Source organism: Lissotriton vulgaris, chromosome 7 (assembly GCF_964263255.1).
Source record: "Lissotriton vulgaris chromosome 7, aLisVul1.2, whole genome shotgun sequence".
Lineage (NCBI taxonomy): Eukaryota > Metazoa > Chordata > Amphibia > Caudata > Salamandridae > Lissotriton > Lissotriton vulgaris.
Window position 1 is genome coordinate 1099206384 of NC_141695.1, and position 18683 is coordinate 1099225066.

The 18683-nt window shown below is 42.7% G+C and overlaps 1 protein-coding gene across 4 annotated transcripts in view; it reads right to left on the reverse strand.

Moving 5' to 3' along the window:
• The window catches only part of ACSL6 (acyl-CoA synthetase long chain family member 6), a 548884-nt gene that overhangs the window by 196834 nt on the left and 333367 nt on the right, over positions 1-18683 (reverse strand). For 3 of the 4 annotated variants that reach the window (XM_086931549.1, XM_086931552.1, XM_086931551.1), the window contains one exon: positions 3664-3741. In XM_086931549.1, the coding sequence (XP_086787675.1) occupies positions 3664-3741 (78 nt within the window). Of the gene's footprint in view, positions 1-3663; positions 3742-3800; positions 3879-18683 lie in introns of all 4 variants that reach the window. The other variant, XM_086931550.1, reaches the window with a different exon arrangement.

Here is an 18683-nt window from a genome sequence, read left to right on the forward strand (position 1 = left end):
ATCACACCGCCTCCCTTAGACTCCTTTCTACCTAAACTTAGCCAGGGAGTTCTTCGGACCATCAAAATCCTGAAGAAGTACAATATCCAGCCCGCTTTGTTATTCAACCACTGAATTGTTTTATACTCTAAGCCCGAAAAATCCTCTGGACTGTGTCAATGACCTTCATAATAGCATCCATGGATTCCAGTCGGACCACTTTCGGAAAGTTAAAAGTAGAGCTGTAGGTTTCCATGGAGACCTATATTAAAGAGCACCACACACTGTTTTTAAGTCTTCACTGTCTCTAGTCTGTGCTAGAATTATAGTCAGTGTCTTGAGCTGCAGCTAGAAATGTCTCTCTAGTTCCAGTCACTTCCCCTGCAGATCTCTTTTACAGTATTGACATTTCATAAATTTATACCATAAAGCTGTGTCAGTTCCGCATTGTACACTCTGCTGATGGCCCCAGGTCAGAAACCAGAGTGTAGATTCTGTATACGGAGGGGTTGCAGGGTTGGAAGCTATGCGCTAGACATAGTTTAAAAGTATCGGATGCTCTGGTACCGGGCATGCAGAATGTTATTCTAGCATTCTGTGATTCATGCATGAATTTTAGGCTGATAATGCCTTGTTTATGAAGGTATCCAAATTGAAGATATAAACTCAGCCTAGTCTAAAACAAGAGTCCCCTAGAAATTAGCTAAATTGATTTTAGAAAGTTTGGTTTCTAGCATTTCTGCAAACGTTTTTTTCATGATCCATTGTGTAAATTCGCCAATTACCTCAGTTTCTGCCAGCCACCCAAGTGAACTTTCTCAGACAACAACATACTTGAGCTAACACTGCATGAGGCATTGAAACATGATTAAAGTGCTTAATCACTGCACGAGGACAAACATATGAACAATAATTTTCACTATAAAGACCTGTTGCCATGGTGACACATTACTGAAGCGGCACCCAACCTCTTAGAGGATACTCTGCACATACTCATTACTGCTGAAACTGGTTCCTTGTGGGCCAGTCACGACATATTTATGAGTGTATAAACCATGTAGTTCACAATGTTACCAGATTATTAGCTAAACATTCCAACAAGTTGTGCAAAACAGGAATATATACTCTTTTCCAAATCTTTGAGACTGGCCATGTGTATGTTGTTTTATAAAGTAGGTTGAATTATTTCAGGGTTTTTGTATACACATGCCTATCCTAGCACACATTTGCTGTATTGTTATTTTTACTGTTAGCCAACAAATTCCTATTCATCATATACTGTATGGTGCATCTTTGCTTTGATCCATGAAAATAGACCGTGCAAGCAATTGGTGGCTTGTGCGGACATATGCTACTTCTAGGCAGCAGGGTCACATTATTGGGTCAGCTGTCCATTCATGGGTCTTTAGGAAAACCATACAGTGATCTGTAAAATGATAGGATCAGGTTTAGTATTTTATTTTATGCCTTTAGGATCTGCTTATTTTAATGTCAGAGTTCTCAACTAATCTTTTCTACATTTATCACTTCACTGTCATTTTCTGTAAAACACTAAGACAGCACCCTGATATTCTGTTCTCATTCTCTGCTCTCTTTCTGAGTTCTTTTAAGTGCAGCATTTATGACAAAATTAGAACTTGAACTTTTGTAGAAGTCCTCAGGGTTTTCTTCCTTCTGATCAAACACATTTTCCTGTGCACTTGGACCAGTTCCATGAGGATATTCTATGCACTTGCATAGACATTATAAGGAGAGACGATCTTGCAAGGATAATGATGCAGTGTTTACTATACCCTTTATCCAGCCAAAGGGAGCCACTTAAATTATCTGTAGACACATGTTTGGTCTGACAACACGACCTTTCATTGTATTAAAGTGAATGCAGAACCCATCTTGCTAAAAACGAAGGGTCTGATTCATCAGAGAACGTTCCAGACTTCTTGACACTGTCTTTAGCCAGGAAAGATAGATTGATTGATTTATCATCTGTTTAGGACAGTTCCAAAATAGTAATTTCCCTGGAAAGATGGTCTTAAGATCTACTGGTCCTCCATAAATCAATCCCCTCTTTAATAAAGTGGGTCTTCCTGAGACTATTCCACATCTGCAGGAAGTAAGCTATATTAGCTTTCCACGTAAAGTCCTCTAGATGTGATATGTCCTCTAGATGTTCCTAAAAGTGACATATCACAATGCAGACAGCTACCACAATATCCTGACACCCATATGCCCTCAAAGTGGATTTCTCTCCCCACAAGCTTCATTTGGCACAGCAGAAAAGTTGAAGCAGAGAGGCTGTATGGGCTGCATTTGTAAATCACCAGGCACTGACAATTCAAATAGAGAAAACAAGTCTTTGTAGTGGCTTGTTCTTAGTACATTTTCTTCATATGTCTGTTCCCCACAAGACTGGTAGGGGTTTCTTATACCTGTAGCTTTCTGGTAAGTAGCAGTCACTCTCCAGCCTTAATATAGTGTTTAATAATGATGGCTAGTTGGTCTCTAATTGTTTATCCGCGTAGTGATTTGCCCCAGATAACATAATTTGGTCAAATGAGGAAGATGAAAAAGCAAGTAAGTCTCCAAGGTTCCACGAGCAACATTGAACTAAAAGTGATTTTAGGAAATCTATTGGCTTCTTGTGACGCCCCTATACAATTTACAAACAGGAGCTAAGGAATGGAGTGCCACAGAACCAGGTATATAGATTTGTGCTATCTCAGCTCAAAGAACTCTACACAATTTCTAAGAAACTCTAGTCAGAATTACATGGCCTTCCCATATCTTTCAGGGTTACTGAACCCAGGGTGGAGAAGTGAGCTCCTGAAATTCTGGGTAGGGTTAAACCCCGGTTTCTCACTTTGAGTTGATGGTAAATGCCTGGTGGACAATGAATATAACTGGTTGTGAGTTAAGAATACAAGTGTGCATATTTTAATGAATTGCTTACACTTGATTGAAATCAAGTGTAGGGTTATAAAACTAGTTTTAATTAAGTATGATGTAAAGTCTAGATTGGAAGCAATACGATGTTTACATGATATGCATTATTTGGATGTAATTTGTGCAATTGGTAGGTTTCTAGCAGCCCTAGCCGGCTTAAAAAACACTATTTGAACTAGTACCTTCCCTTAGCTCAATTGTAATGTCAACTGTTTTATGTGGATGTTATCACTGAGATTTTAGTGGGATTTGTTTAAAACAATGAATTGATGTTTAATATTTTCGGAGTTTCATGGGAAGTTTTTAATTTCATTCAGTCGTCTTGAGTAATATGCAAATATTTAGTCTGATCCGGCTTGGTGATATGTTATCTAATATCAATGTTATCATGTCTTGTAGTTTAACAGACTGTTGTCTAAATACAATTAGATTTTACTACTAAATGACATCTAGTGAACATTTGACATTTTGCATGTGTTCTTTATAAGGTTCTTATTTTACTAAAACTGTAATTTTGTTTTCTGCGAATGGAAAGTTGATATTTTGTATGGGTACCACACTGGCTCATAGACCGATTTACCTTCCTATGTTTGTTCATATTAGTTTAATTAACAGTGTTACACAAATTAAACAAATTTAATTAAACACGTTGATTTTTGAATTAATGGAATTTGTTTGAAAATTGATTTCTCATTAATTTTGGCATGGACAATCACGTCCATGCTAACATTTAGACCTTACCTGCACCATCCTCTCAAACATATGTGCTAAGGGCAAATAGGAAATGTGTACATCCGCACATGTGGGGGCCCACTGACTCTGAAAAAAAAAACACAAGCAGCCCAGCAAGGCCAGGTGAGGTCAGATAAGTGTCTTACCTGCATAACTCTTTCAAACATGTGAGCCAGAGGCAGGAAGGAGATGAGCACATCGTCCTGTCTCGGAAAGATCACTTTCTGCAGGTGAAGGGCATGGGAGACAGAAAGGAGAGAAACACTGACAGGAAGACAACAAGAAAGTCATAAAACGATAAAAAGAAAAATTGCACCAGGGCGGCAACAGGGTACAGACTGTCAGATGAGCGAAAGAGAGAGCTGAGCAGCAGAGTGTTAGGCCACAAAAGTCAACAAGACTATGTTAGTTGGAGAGCACAGGGACACAGACAGAGTGAAAGCCCTTGTCGTGCTACAAGAGAGCACAGACATACAGAGGGGGAGCTACATGGTGTTGTGGCCTTGTGTCCCGGGCACAGGGCTGGCTTAGCTTCTCTTTCCAATCACATTAGCATCGTTTCCAGACTCCTAGATGTGCTGCTGTAACAGGTGCAATCATTTGAAAATTCTGCCATTATTCATATTTGTGATTGTACCTTGTTGGTTAAGTGTAGTATCATTTGTTCGACGAAAATTAACCAGTTGATACCTTGATATGGCTAATGTAATGATTTACTTCCAAGCTTTTCTACATAAGTAGGCACTTTGTGGGACTCAAAGAAGCAATAGCACTACAATATTTATAGTGGAAAATGTGTTCTCTCTAGTTGCCTGCTTACTGCTGTTTGTGGGGGAAATTCCTTGATTTACCCATTGACATCGATTCTCCAAAGTGCTTGGGTACCAGAAGTGACATCATAAACTCTTTTACATCCGGTAACAGCACAGGGTTTGACCCTTCAACTGCCAGCTCATTGCGAGTTACAGGAAGGGCAAAGAGCGGAAACTACAGATAGTAAAGAGGGCTCTTAGGAAAACATTTCCTTTGTGCTTGGGCCACTAGTTTCATGAATCTTGAGGCAAGAGGGCGTAAGACCAGTGACGGGGTAGCATTGGACGAGCAAGATGCCGCTTCCCTTGCTTCACCTTGTCAACATGCATAACTTTGAGGGGAGAAGGGAATGCTTTGCCTTACTTCAGGGCTGATCAAGAGCTTTGCTACCCTAGTTATCACAGGCTTAACCAACAACTCAGGTTTCACTGACTTGTTTTTTAGGGTGTGGGGGAAGGGGGGTTTCTGCTCAGTCGGAACAAAGCTTTATGTTTGGGTGTGGATACATTTTGGTTTGCCTCTCTTAGTGGCCTAAGCTGCGTTTGTGTCTGAAGAAAGCTTATTGTTCCATTGTCCCATTTTTTGACATTGGCTTCAGTACAAGGGGGCGACCCTGAGCAAAGGAGGTCTGGGCCACTGCAGCATGATTTTTCAAGTGTTACATCCAGGGGACACTGTCTGTGTTGATACAGAATCCAGTGAATACACGGTAGGGTTAATAAAGCTTCCTATTTTATCCTATAGCCGTGTCCCATGAGATACAGAAATTAACTTTAAAATGGTGTGCACAATACATAACGTTCTTCATTCCCATTTATTGGCCTACCAAAAGGCAGACTACAGAGAAGGGAGGGAAGGGACAAGAGGAGAAACAAACCTCTTGTAATTAAAATACCATAAAAAGCAAAACTTCAAATTGGGATTCTATCGCCTAGCCCCCAGAAGGCAGAAGGGGATCTGAAACACTCAAGGAGAAACTCAAAAATGTTATCATCCAAAATACTTATGACTACTTATCTCTTCAGATTCTATGTCCCAAACAAAGTGATTGTGTCTTTTCTGCTTCTGTTCTAGTGGGGCTGTTTTTTTTCTTCTCACATTTTTTATGTCTGGAGTCTGTAGAGGGGCCCACTGCTCCATGACCGAGTTAATGCAACAAAATATGACCAATAAATACACTCCTGAAGATCCCTCCGCATGCCCTTTGATGCTAGGGTAATCCATAGTTCACTGAGAAACACATAACTTTTACCTGGCTCTCAGTGGCATTTGTAGGGGTACGAAACTGAGAGAGGGAAGCGGGAGGAAAAACTTCTTTCCATTCTGAAAAACGAAGAGGTCTGCGGTGGGGTAAGTCACATATCATGGCCAAGCTTTTTTTCTGACAGGGAAACCTGCTACTTGTGGTGAGAATAGCTTGTAAGTAAGTGATCTGGTACGTCTTGTGTAAAGTATCGATGTACATTTATTATTCGAACAAATGGTACTACACATGCTCAAATGGCCCTAGGTACATATATATATATATATATATATATATATATATATATATATATATATATATATATATATATATACACATATGTGTGTATATATATACACATATGTGTGTATATGTATACACACTACGCCCTTCAGTATTAATATTTCACAAACATACATTTTTTAAACCTATATTGAATATTGTGAGACGAGCCAGAATATCACATGCCATCTGATGAGAGGAAAGACTGCAGGAACATTGTCATATGTCTCTTTGTATCACCATAACCGGTTTGATTTGGACATGCACCGACAGATAGCAAGAGCCATCTACGAAACACTGTGGTGATGTGTTGGTGTGCCTTTGTTACTGACCTAGCAGCCTTCTTGCATCCATTCACTACACACCATGGACCCATTAACAGCACTAACCATCACAGACTGAAAGAACACATTAGTTAGAACATCACTCAGATGTCAAACAAAACTCAGACAGATCACACAGTCATCGACATAACATCCAGAGTATTTGTAAATGCCGTGCAAAAAACATTATGGACACAAGAGAGTTATAAGCAAATGTCAGATTCCTCTCGCCATACCTCTCCAGCATCAAATCATACACCCACAGTTGAATAAATATGACATTGCCACACTACATTCTAATTGGATAAAAGATGACATATTTACATATGAACCCAACACCCAGTCTCACACCATGTGTTACACTGTACAGTCTTAGAGACAGACCACAACACTGCGCCAGAAGCATACTTACACACCTTAACTTGATTTAGAGTTTGCTCCATTACAAACATGATGGATAATCTGTCTGCTGTGTTACAAGCTCATTAGGATATAAGGATTATGTTACTTGCCCTGTAAGCATCTGTACTTGGCATGTAAAGCTGTAGATACACATGCTTCGCATACTGCTGCCTTCTAGTATTGGGTCCGGATGTTTGCAAGTTGTTTTTCTTCGAAGAAGTCTTTTCCAGTCACAAGGTAACGCGACTACTACTTTCGGTGATACTGCACATGGGCATAGACTCCATTGTTAGATTTTTTTCCCACAAGAGGGTGAGAATGGAGAAAGTAAGTGTGGTACAGAGATGTCCATGTGTGTATAATGTGAATAATAACTGCAACAACCATAGGTGTCCGTGGAGAAGGGCGCATGTGAATCTACAGCTCTGCATGCCAAGAACAGATGCTTACAGGTTAAGTAACATAATGCGTTCAAGGCATGTGTGCTGTAGATAGACATGCTTTGCCTAGACTGTATAGCAGTACTCTCCCAAAGAGGTGGCTAACCAGTGGGCACTACAGTTGTCTGAAAAAGTGTTTTTAGCACTGCCTGTCCTACGTTAGTTAGCTTGTTGGTGTTCTAATACATCCACACAATAGTGTTTGGTAAATGTGGGTGGTGTAGACCATGTAGCTGCTTTATAAACATAAGATATGGGAATGTTACCTAAAAAGGCTATTGAGGCTTCGTTTTTTATGAGTTGAATGTGCTCTAGGAAGTTTGGATATAGTTCTTTTGGCTTTAATATAGCAAGTTTGGATTCATTTAACTACCCATCTAGAAATACCAGATTTAGAGATAGGTTTCCCTTTATGAGGGGGAGCAAAGGCAACAAGAAGTTGTTTTGTGAAAATCTTTTTTTCTATCAATATAATCCAATAATACTCTTTTGATATCTAATGTAGGTAGAGCTATTTCTGCTACAGAATCAGGTTGAGGGAAGAATATGGGTAACTCAACTGATTGGTTAATATGAAAAGCAGAGACTACTTTTGAAAGGAACTTTGGGTTAGTGCGAAGAACCACTCTGTCTCCATGAACTTATGAACTTCCAAGGTTAGTGCAAGAAGCTCACCAACACGTCTAAGTGAAATGATAGCAATCAAGAAAGCAACTTTCCAAGAAAGAAATTGGAGTGGACAATTGTGAAACGGTTTAAAAGGTGGACCCATAAATCTTGTTTGAACAATACTAAGAACCCATGCAGGTGCAGGTGGAACTTTTGGTGGTATCACTCTTTTAAGGCCTTCAAAAAAGGCTTCAATTACTGCCACCATAAATAGTGATAAGTGTTATCTGTTTCGAAGATATGTAGCCACCCCTGCAAGGTGTAGGAGTATGGATGTGTAAGGAAGGCCGGTTGTAGATGCAATAGATAAATAATGATTTCTTGCATGGAATCATCTAGTGGGTCAATTTTCTGTTTGTTACAATATATAGCAAATCGTTTCCACTTTGCTGCATAGCATGCTGCAGTGTTATGTTTCCTTGCTTCTTTCAGAATTGTCATGCAATCTAGTGATAGATTTAGATATCCAAACTCTGATTTCAGGAGACAAATCGTTAGGTTGAGCTCCTTGGGGTTTGGATGTCTGATTTCTCCATGGTGCTGTGTGAGAAGGTTTGAGGTGAGGTGAAGCTTCTGGTGTGTAACTCCTGAGAGTTCGAGTAGTGTGGTGAACCATGGTTGCCGCAACCATGTGGGAGCTACTAGAATAAGGGTAAGAGATGTTTGCCTGAGCTTCAGAACCAGAAATTGAAGAAGAGGGTGAGGCGGAAAATTGTAAGCAAATATCTCTGTCCAATTCATCCATAGGGCCTTGTATTTGGATTCAGGGTGTGGGAAACTAGAGATAAAGTTTGGGCATTTTAAGGTCTCGTTGTTGCTAAGAGATCTATTTGTAGAAACCTCTATTTGTGGAAATATGGGAGTAGGACCTGGGGAGGAGTTCCTACTCATGGACTTGCTGCTGCATACTGCTGAAGAGGTCAGCAAATTAATTGCCTGTCCCTGGAAGGTGTTCTGCTAGCAGTTGGATTTTGTGATGTATTGCCCAACGCTAAAAGGTCTGAGAAAAGCATGATAATTGTAGAGTGCCCCCCGCCCTGTTTTTGTACTTAGTGTATAGCTATCATATTTTCTTTCTTGACTAGGACATCTTTCCCTATCAGGTGACGTAGAAATGCACTTAACACTAGATGAACAGCTAGAAGCTCTAGGTATTTGATGTGGAGATTTTGGTATTTGGTGTCCCAGAGGCCCTGAACTGTTAAGATGTTGTAGATGGCACCCAACCCTGTGAGAGATGCATCTGCTGTGAGGATGATCTGTGGAACAGGGTCGATAATGGGCCACCATATTGATAGGTTTTGTGTATTCCCCCACTGCAGATAGCGATTAGTGCAGCTGTCTACCAACACTAGATCTTTTAGCTGACCCAGTGATTGATTCCACTGCGTGCTAAGCATTCCTGTAGAGAACACATGTTTAATCTTGTATGAGGTACTATGGTAATTCATGATGGCATCATTCCTAGGAGTTGCATGAACGTTTTGACTGTTAGATACTTGTTGCTTTGGCATTGGAGTAACAGTGTTTGAAAAATTGTTCCTAAATAGGGTTGCAGCTGTGAGGGTTTAAGATGGGATTTATGTGCATTGACTGTGAATCCCAACTGATGTAGAAGATTTATAGTAATCTAAGAGTGTTGTTAAAGACTTATGATGTGTGTTGGCCTTGATGAGTCAATCGTCTAAATTTGGGCATGAATTTGTTCTCTTCTTCAATGAGCTGCTACTACTGCTAGGCATTTGGTGAATACTCTGGGTGCAGTAGTTACTCCGAATTGTAGTACCTTGAATTTATAGTGTTTTCCAGCTATCCCAAATCTGAGATATTTGTGATGCGTTATGTGAAAAGGAATGTAAAAGTATGTGTCTTTTAAGTCCAGTGTTGACATAAAGCTACCTTGTTGTAAGAGTGGAAGCACCTGTTGAAGTGTGACCATATGGATGTATTCTGATAGTATGTAGCGGTTTAAAGTCCTGATATATGAGTGGCCATCCTTTTGGGGGATTAAGAAGTAAAATGAATAAACCCCGGATCCTTGATGTTGTACTGGAACTGGTTCTGTAGCTCCTTTTGTTAGAAGAGCTTGTACTTCTTGTTGGAGTAGTTGTTGGTACTCTAGAGAACGTTTGTAAAGTCCTGATATATGAGTGGCCTTAAAGAACCATCCTTTTGGGACATTAAGAAGTAAAATGAATAAACCCCGGATCCTTGATGTTGTACTGGAACTGGTTCTGTAGCTCCTTTTGTTAGAAGAGCTTGTACTTCTTGTTGGAGTAGTTGTTGGTACTCTAGAGAAAGTTTGTAAATGCAAGGTGGAATATTTGGAGGACGGCTGGTGAACTCCAGGCAATAACCAAGTAGGATAATATCCAACACCCATTTGTATGATAATATAGATTGCCAAATGGGAAGAAACCAGTGCAGTCTTCCCCCAACAGGTGCATGATGGTCGAGGGGAATTGTTATTAAGTCACTGCTTGTTGGGAGATGGAGTGGTACGTGTTGGTGTACCACTACCTATTCCTTTAAAATTGTTTCCTCTGTAACCACGCTTGTAAAAGCCTCTAAGAGGGGGGCATTGGGTTTGAGGTTTATAGGAAGATGTGTTGGCATCTGTGGAGGTACTTTTTGATCCTCCCCTATAAAATGAACGGCGAAAGGAGCCTCTGTTAAAGGGTGACTGAAGTGTTCCCATGGATTTTGCCACTTCAGTGTCTTTTGTAATTTTTCAAGTGCTTCATCCACTTGAGGACTAAAAAGATGTGCCTTGTCAAAGGGAGCATTAAGTATTGTGCGTTGTACCTCTGGGTTAAACCCAGATATTCGCAGCCGTGCATGTCTTCTGAGGGGAATGCTGGTGTTAACTCCTCTGGCTGCAGTATCAGTAGTGCCTAGCACACACCTGATAGAGGAATTAGAAAATAGTTTTCACTTCTGCACTAGTTCCTGCACTTTTTTCTCATGCTCCTCTGGGAGGTATTGGAGTAACTCTTCCATTTAATACCAGTGGGCCCTATTATACCTAGCCAAAAGACCTTGTGTATTGGCAATGCACCAATGATATGCTGAGTGCAGCCACTCTTTTGCCTGATTCAGAAAAGGGGGTGGTGATGAACAGAGTGTCTGAATTGAGCAGACCACTCTTACCCAGTCCAAAGATCAGGGCTTGATCCATCACCGTTATTTATCTCACTGCCCCATACCAGCTCAGAACCTGGCTATATGCAAATCAGTCTGTCCCTGGCCCAGTGCATCATGGGAACAGGGCAGACTAAACTACCAAGCCAATTCTTCACCAGAAAGGAGACAAGCTACCGGGGACCGGTTTCTGGCATTTCAGCCGTCTTCGGCCCGGCTTGCTTGAATCCTGATGGAGCAGTGAGAAAGGGACTCATGTCTGAGTATACCCTGCCACACCTATAGTGGCCCAAAACGATTCAGAAAAGGGGGTGGTGATGAACAGAGTGTCTGAATTGAGCAGACCACTCTTACCCAGTCCAAAGATCAGGGCTTGATCCATCACCGTTATTTATCTCGCTGCCCCATCCCAGCTCAGAACCTGGCTATATGCAAATCAGTCTGTCCCTGGCCCAGTGCATCATGGGAACAGGGCAGACTAAACTACCAAGCCAATTCTTCACCAGAAAGGAGACAAGCTACCGGGGACCGGTTTCTGGCATTTCAGCCGTCTTCGGCCCGGCTTGCTTGAATCCTGATGGAGCAGTGAGAAAGGGACTCATGTCTGAGTATACCCTGCCACACCTATAGTGGCCAAAAACGATTCAGAAAAGGGGGTGGTGATGAACAGAGTGTCTGAATTGAGCAGACCACTCTTACCCAGTCCAAAGATCAGGGCTTGATCCATCACCGTTATTTATCTCACTGCCCCATCCCAGCTCAGAACCTGGCTATATGCAAATCAGTCTGTCCCTGGCCCAGTGCATCATGGGAACAGGGCAGACTAAACTACCAAGCCAATTCTGCACCAGAAAGGAGACAAGCTACCGGGGACCGGTTTCTGGCATTTCAGCCGTCTTCGGCCCGGCTTGCTTGAATCCTGATGGAGCAGTGAGAAAGGGACTCATGTCTGAGTATACCCTGCCACACCTATAGTGGCCAAAAACGATTCAGAAAAGGGGGTGGTGATGAACAGAGTGTCTGAATTGAGCAGACCACTCTTACCCAGTCCAAAGATCAGGGCTTGATCCATCACCGTTATTTATCTCACTGCCCCATCCCAGCTCAGAACCTGGCTATATGCAAATCAGTCTGTCCCTGGCCCAGTGCATCATGGGAACAGGGCAGACTAAACTACCAAGCCAATTCTTCACCAGAAAGGAGACAAGCTACCGGGGACCGGTTTCTGGCATTTCAGCCGTCTTCGGCCCGGCTTGCTTGAATCCTGATGGAGCAGTGAGAAAGGGACTCATGTCTGAGTATACCCTGCCACACCTATAGTGGCCCAAAACGATTCAGAAAAGGGGGTGGTGATGAACAGAGTGTCTGAATTGAGCAGACCACTCTTACCCAGTCCAAAGATCAGGGCTTGATCCATCACCGTTATTTATCTCGCTGCCCCATCCCAGCTCAGAACCTGGCTATATGCAAATCAGTCTGTCCCTGGCCCAGTGCATCATGGGAACAGGGCAGACTAAACTACCAAGCCAATTCTTCACCAGAAAGGAGACAAGCTACCGGGGACCGGTTTCTGGCATTTCAGCCGTCTTCGGCCCGGCTTGCTTGAATCCTGATGGAGCAGTGAGAAAGGGACTCATGTCTGAGTATACCCTGCCACACCTATAGTGGCCAAAAACGATTCAGAAAAGGGGGTGGTGATGAACAGAGTGTCTGAATTGAGCAGACCACTCTTACCTAGTCCAAAGATCAGGGCTTGATCCATCACCGTTATTTATCTCACTGCCCCATCCCAGCTCAGAACCTGGCTATATGCAAATCAGTCTGTCCCTGGCCCAGTGCATCATGGGAACAGGGCAGACTAAACTACCAAGCCAATTCTTCACCAGAAAGGAGACAAGCTACCGGGGACCGGTTTCTGGCATTTCAGCCGTCTTCGGCCCGGCTTGCTTGAATCCTGATGGAGCAGTGAGAAAGGGACTCATGTCTGAGTATACCCTGCCACACCTATAGTGGCCAAAAACGATTCAGAAAAGGGGGTGGTGATGAACAGAGTGTCTGAATTGAGCAGACCACTCTTACCCAGTCCAAAGATCAGGGCTTGATCCATCACCGTTATTTATCTCACTGCCCCATCCCAGCTCAGAACCTGGCTATACCACCCCTTGTAGTAAATACTCTTTTGCCTGAGGCATCCATTAATTTAGACTCTTTGTCTGGAAGTGGTGCATCACCTGAGGTTTGGAAATTTGCTCTCTTACAAGCATTGGCCACAACCAAAGAGTCTAATGGAAGTTGGCCCTTAATAACAATTGGGTCAGATGGTGAGGGTTTGTATTTTATCAACCCTGGGTGTTATTATACGTGCGCGCACAGGGTCTTTAAAAATGTCTTCTGCGTGGCGCATCATGCCCTTTAACATTCGTAATGACTGTGTTGTTTTATGTGTGTTCCCAATGTTTCAAATAAAAAATCTTGCTCTAAAGATTCTTTACGTAAAGTGACTCCATGGTATGCGGCTGCCATGGGAATTAACTACTTGTGTAGGGTGTAATCATCAGAAGGTGAAGGCTTTGCAGTGTATAGATTTGGATCTGTGTCTGTGGGGGAATCTACATCATAATCATCCTACGGATCTGGTGATGGTTGGCTATAAATGCTGTCCCCATCCACTGTATCAGGATCTGTGTGAGGAGACACCAATGATATAACATTTAGAGGGTCTGAACTTGGTACTAATGGTATTGATGAAGATGGTGGAGGGGATTGAGGAATTGGTTGAAAGGAGCTATGTCCTTTTTAAACACATTTTATATCCTGTATCTTGTGAGCTAGGAATCTTCCTTTTGGAAGATGGTGGTACCACAGGTTTTGTCAAAATATGTTCAATGTCTGGATTAATATACATTTTCTCTTGCTTTGGATCCAGCTGTTTTCTTACTGTTTTCAGAATTGGCTCCGGAGTATTTTGGGGAGCATCTTTCTGTTTCAAGTCCAAGTTTTTCGGTACCAAGAAGAATTTGTCCCTTTTGTCCTTCAGAACCGAGGTTTTAGGCACAGAAGGTGTGGCATCTCGACTCAAACCTGGGCTGAAATGCTTGATTTGCACTTTTGATGCGGAGCTGGAGGATGGGGCATTGGAAGAAGAGACTCGGTGCTTACCATGGGCGGACTGCAGTGGTGGCCAAGAAGACTTTTGTTTGGTGGAAGCGGTTTTTGTGGGCAAAGGGGTTTTGGTACTCATGGCACCATGACCAGCTGGTACATCAAAAGTGGTGCCCCGTCAGATCCGGCCCCGATTAGTAAACTCAAGCTGGTTGCCGCTACTGTATCCCCCCCTCTCACCAATTTGATTAACGCCTCTTTCAAAACTGGCACAGTCCCGGCAAACTGGAAAAAAGCCACAGTCAAGGCCCTTATAAAAAAGCCTCATCTAGACCCCACGGACCCATCCAACTTTAGACCTATCTCACTGCTACCGGCCATTAGCAAAATCGCCGAACGTGTAGCAAACCAACAACTGTCCGAGTTTCTTGAGACCAATCGCCTCCTCCGCCAGTCCCAGACAGGCTTCAGACCAGGACAAGGGACCGACACCGCATTGTTAGCCGTGGTCGAAGAAACTAGGAGCATAATGGACGCAGGAGGATCAGTGGCAGTGATCCTCCTCGACCTGAGTGCCGCTTTCGACACGGTGGACCATGCAACCCTTATACACCGTCTTGGGCTGATAGGAGTGGCGGACTCCGCATTAGCTTGGATTACATCCTTCCTCGAAGATAGGTCCTTCCAAGTGGCAGATGGGTTCTCCATCTCCAAGGCTCAGGCACTTAAGTGTGGGGTGCCCCAGGGATCTTCCCTGAGCCCCACACTTTTTAATGTTTACATGGCACCCCTCGAGGACGTTGTCAAACCTTTCGGCATCAAATCGATAATGTACGCCGACGACACCCAGCTCGTCGTTTCCCTCAACCAATCAGACCACTCCCTTTCTAATCTGTCCAGCTGTCTTGAGAAGGTGCACCAGTGGATGTGCGACTCCCGCTTAAAACTAAACGGCGAGAAATCTGAAATTCTCCTCTTGGGAAATCCTAATAAAATCCCCACACCCCTTCCCTGGCCGCCATGCATGGGAACTCCACCAACCCCCAAATCTGAGGTAAAGAGCCTGGGGATATGGCTGGACCAGGAACTCAGTTTTAAAACCCAAGCCAGGAAAACTGCGGGAACCTGCTTCGGCCTCATAAAGATGGCACGAAAGATCCTCCATCTACTCCCCCAGCAATCCAGGAAGCTCCTTATGCAGGGGCTGGTGAACTCCAGATTGGACTATGGAAATGTGTTGTATCTGGGGGCCCCAGTCTCTGTAGTCCACAGACTTCAATGTGCACAAAATGCGGCGGCAAGAATCCTCACAGGAACTTCAGCTAGGAGCTCCGCTAAACCATCCCTCAGAAATCTGCACTGGTTGCCAGTGAAAGAACGGGTCAACTTCAAAACCCTGTGCATTGCCCACAGAATAATGCACAATGAAGGCCCCCCCATTCTCAGACCACTTCTGACACAGCACCAGTCAAGTAGACAGTTAAGATCTAACTCCTTATCCCTTGCCAACGTCCCCAGAATCAGGAAGACCAAAACCGGCGGTCGCATGTTCTCGTACAATGCCCCGAAACTGTGGAACTCCCTCCCACTTTCTCTGAGGCAAGAACACAACCACCTCAGGTTCAGGAAGCGACTAAAGACTTTACTCTTCCCCTGATCACTCTTCCCCTCTTTCCTTACCTTGCTGGAGCATGGTCAATAGCGCTGGGATGCCCTAGGGTAGCTACGCGCTCTACAAATCACAATCAAATCAAATCAAATCAATCGCGGGACTCTATTTCGATCTCCAGTTCTGAATCGGAGTCCTGTACGGAGAAGACCTCTTTCTCTTCTGCTGTGAACGCTTCCATCTCTTCCTGTTCAATATCTTCTTTGAAGATATTGGGAATGTTTTCGATACTCTGCTTCTGCATTTCGCTTCTTTGAGCCCAATAGTCCTGCAGGGTTTTTTTTAGATCGAAATGAGCAACAGGCCTCAAAGTCTTCTTCCTTGTGCTCCTGGGACAGGCACAAGTTACAGACCTTGTGAAGGTCAGTGCATGGATATAAATATGCCATGAGTGGCATCGAGGGCAGATTTGGAATGGAGTCCATTCCATTGGCAGATTACTCGACAATGTTTTTCTCGAGTGGAATGAAAACGGATTAGGCCTGGAGACTGCGTTTGTAGTTTTCAATTCAAGTACAAAAGTTTTCCAATTTTTGACACGCGGAAGATGGGGAACAAGTTAGAAACAATATCAACAAGATTGCGTGCCAAAGAGATCCTGAAGAACGGTTTCAAACCGGAGCTCTGCAAACCACGTCTGAACCCTATGGAGTAAAGAAAACAATCTAACAATGGAGTCGATGCCCATGCGCATTATCACCGAAAGGAGGAGTCACTTTACCTCGTGACTGAAAAAGACTTCTTTGAAGAAGAAAAAAACTTGCAACCATCCATACCCAACACTTGATAACAAGAGTGTGCAAAGCATGTGTATCTACAACCCGCATGCCTTGAACTGCTCTTTTAATAAGGGGGATGGGTTGTGACGACTATCCATTTGCCAAACTCTAAATCAGGATCTTGGTTTCCAGTCTGACTTGAACACCACACAATCACTCCGAAAGGAACCCTAGACAACCCACAACGCTACACGTGATATTAATGGCAATGGGCAGGCTATGTAATATCAAACACATTGCATAACACATTACCACTAAATATGTAAATGGATCCATTATGTTCCACTGTGGGCAGATGAGCCTTTCAAATATTATTTCAAGGATATGTGCTGCTTTTGGGGGCTTTCTCTGTACTAAAATGTTTTAATTGCAAAGCATGAGAATATATGTGAAAAAAATCTATTTGTGTGCATTAGAAAATACATTTTTCCCATAATCAACAGCTGAAACTTTGTTTGAACTGGAAATATTAAAGTTTAGGTCCCACTACCTCAGAGTAACTCTTCAGTACCAATCCTGCATCCCTTCTTAGAAGCCCCTTTCAAATTAAAGGAGCGCAGGTTGTCTGAACCTGAGAATACTTTCCCCTATTCAAGTACTTTCACAGTGACCTAGAAGTATCTTAACTTGCGTTTTCACTCCATATTCAAAGCATAGGTGATATTAAAAAGGATCACAGAGCCACCTTCTGCACTTTAATGGATTCTGAGGTGAAGGCTAAAGGCAATATGTTCTAGGAATGTATGTGGGCAGTGGGGGCATTATCCCTGGGAAGGCTTTTTTTAAACTGATGCTTACCTTTTAAAATGAGATAATCTGTACCAAATGTCACTACAATGTTAGTTGTATTGGTAGTGCGCTTTCTAGCCATTTATTAGTCTTCATAATGTTATATTGTCATGGTTTTAAGTAATCTTCACAATAAACTTTGCATTGACATGACCAGAATTCTTTTTTTACCTTGAATGATGTACACCTCCATTATCTATCACTATACTCTGTAGTTCCCAGAGATCCCATACGGTCTATACCTCCACACAGTCTGTTGTCAATGCCTACCAAAATAAGAGCAGTGTTTGCTTATTAGCACTGAAATCAAGGATCCTCATTCCTTCACTACTAATGTTTGGTGGTTGGGTTGCATCAGTAGTTGCACTGCTCAGGGAATTGTGGGATCTCATTTGAAGTCTGACACTCCTGTATTTTCAGGAAGCTCTGCAGCAGTAGGTAGCCATACAGCCCTTTGTAAATTATAAATATTAGTTATCATTTTTTAAAAGGAAGTAACTGCCACAGTTTTTATACATAAGGCACGAGGGAGCTTCAGCAAGTAAAACATTGCACATCAAAAATTATTTTGATTTATCTGTCACCAGAATTTATTTGGTGACCGCCCCAGTTCTTAGACTGAGAGATAATCATAAGGACGTGTCTGCTATAGCTCAGCAAGTTCATTGATTATTGTCCACTATCCAACAGATATATTGTTGCTTTTTATAACATGGCAGATTTCGAAACTACAGTCACTGGTATTTCTGAAAGGGACTGCATTTTAACTTAAAACCTGGTAAAGTTGGATCAATGTGTGTAAAAGGATGGGTTTCTTTATATAGGACTGTTCAATAGTAAGATTTAAGATTATGCTATGAGATTAAGCGCACCAGGAGATTTCCCTACGTGCCTTAATCCCATTCCCAGTTTTGGAAAGGGTGGTATTGAGTGCGTTAGTGGAAATTTCACTTGTACCCCTATTGACTAGTGTTTCCTCCAACTCCTTCCCAGTCTCCAAAGATTTGTTGACCCAATAAAAGTGTTAGGGTGAGCGGATCCATGGGCGTACCACTGAACGAAATATCCTGTTCATATTAATAAGGAGATGGTTGCTTTCATGTTTCATGGCATTTGTCAAGACTGTCTTTTCCCCTTGAGAATCCTCTCTGCTGTGGTGATTTTCCTTCCTTTTCCTGCAGGCCAGCATATTGTTTGTAATTGCTGTCACTTGCTGGAAACTAAGCAACACTGAGAATCTATAACTGAGTTCTGTAACACCTGGTCACAGACTTGTATGAGGGGCACCTTCTTGTACGACAGTGCCACATTTTCTATATATTTCTGGTACCCCCAAGGTGGCAGCCCATCTTCAGCCCATCTTCAGTGGCGTAACGA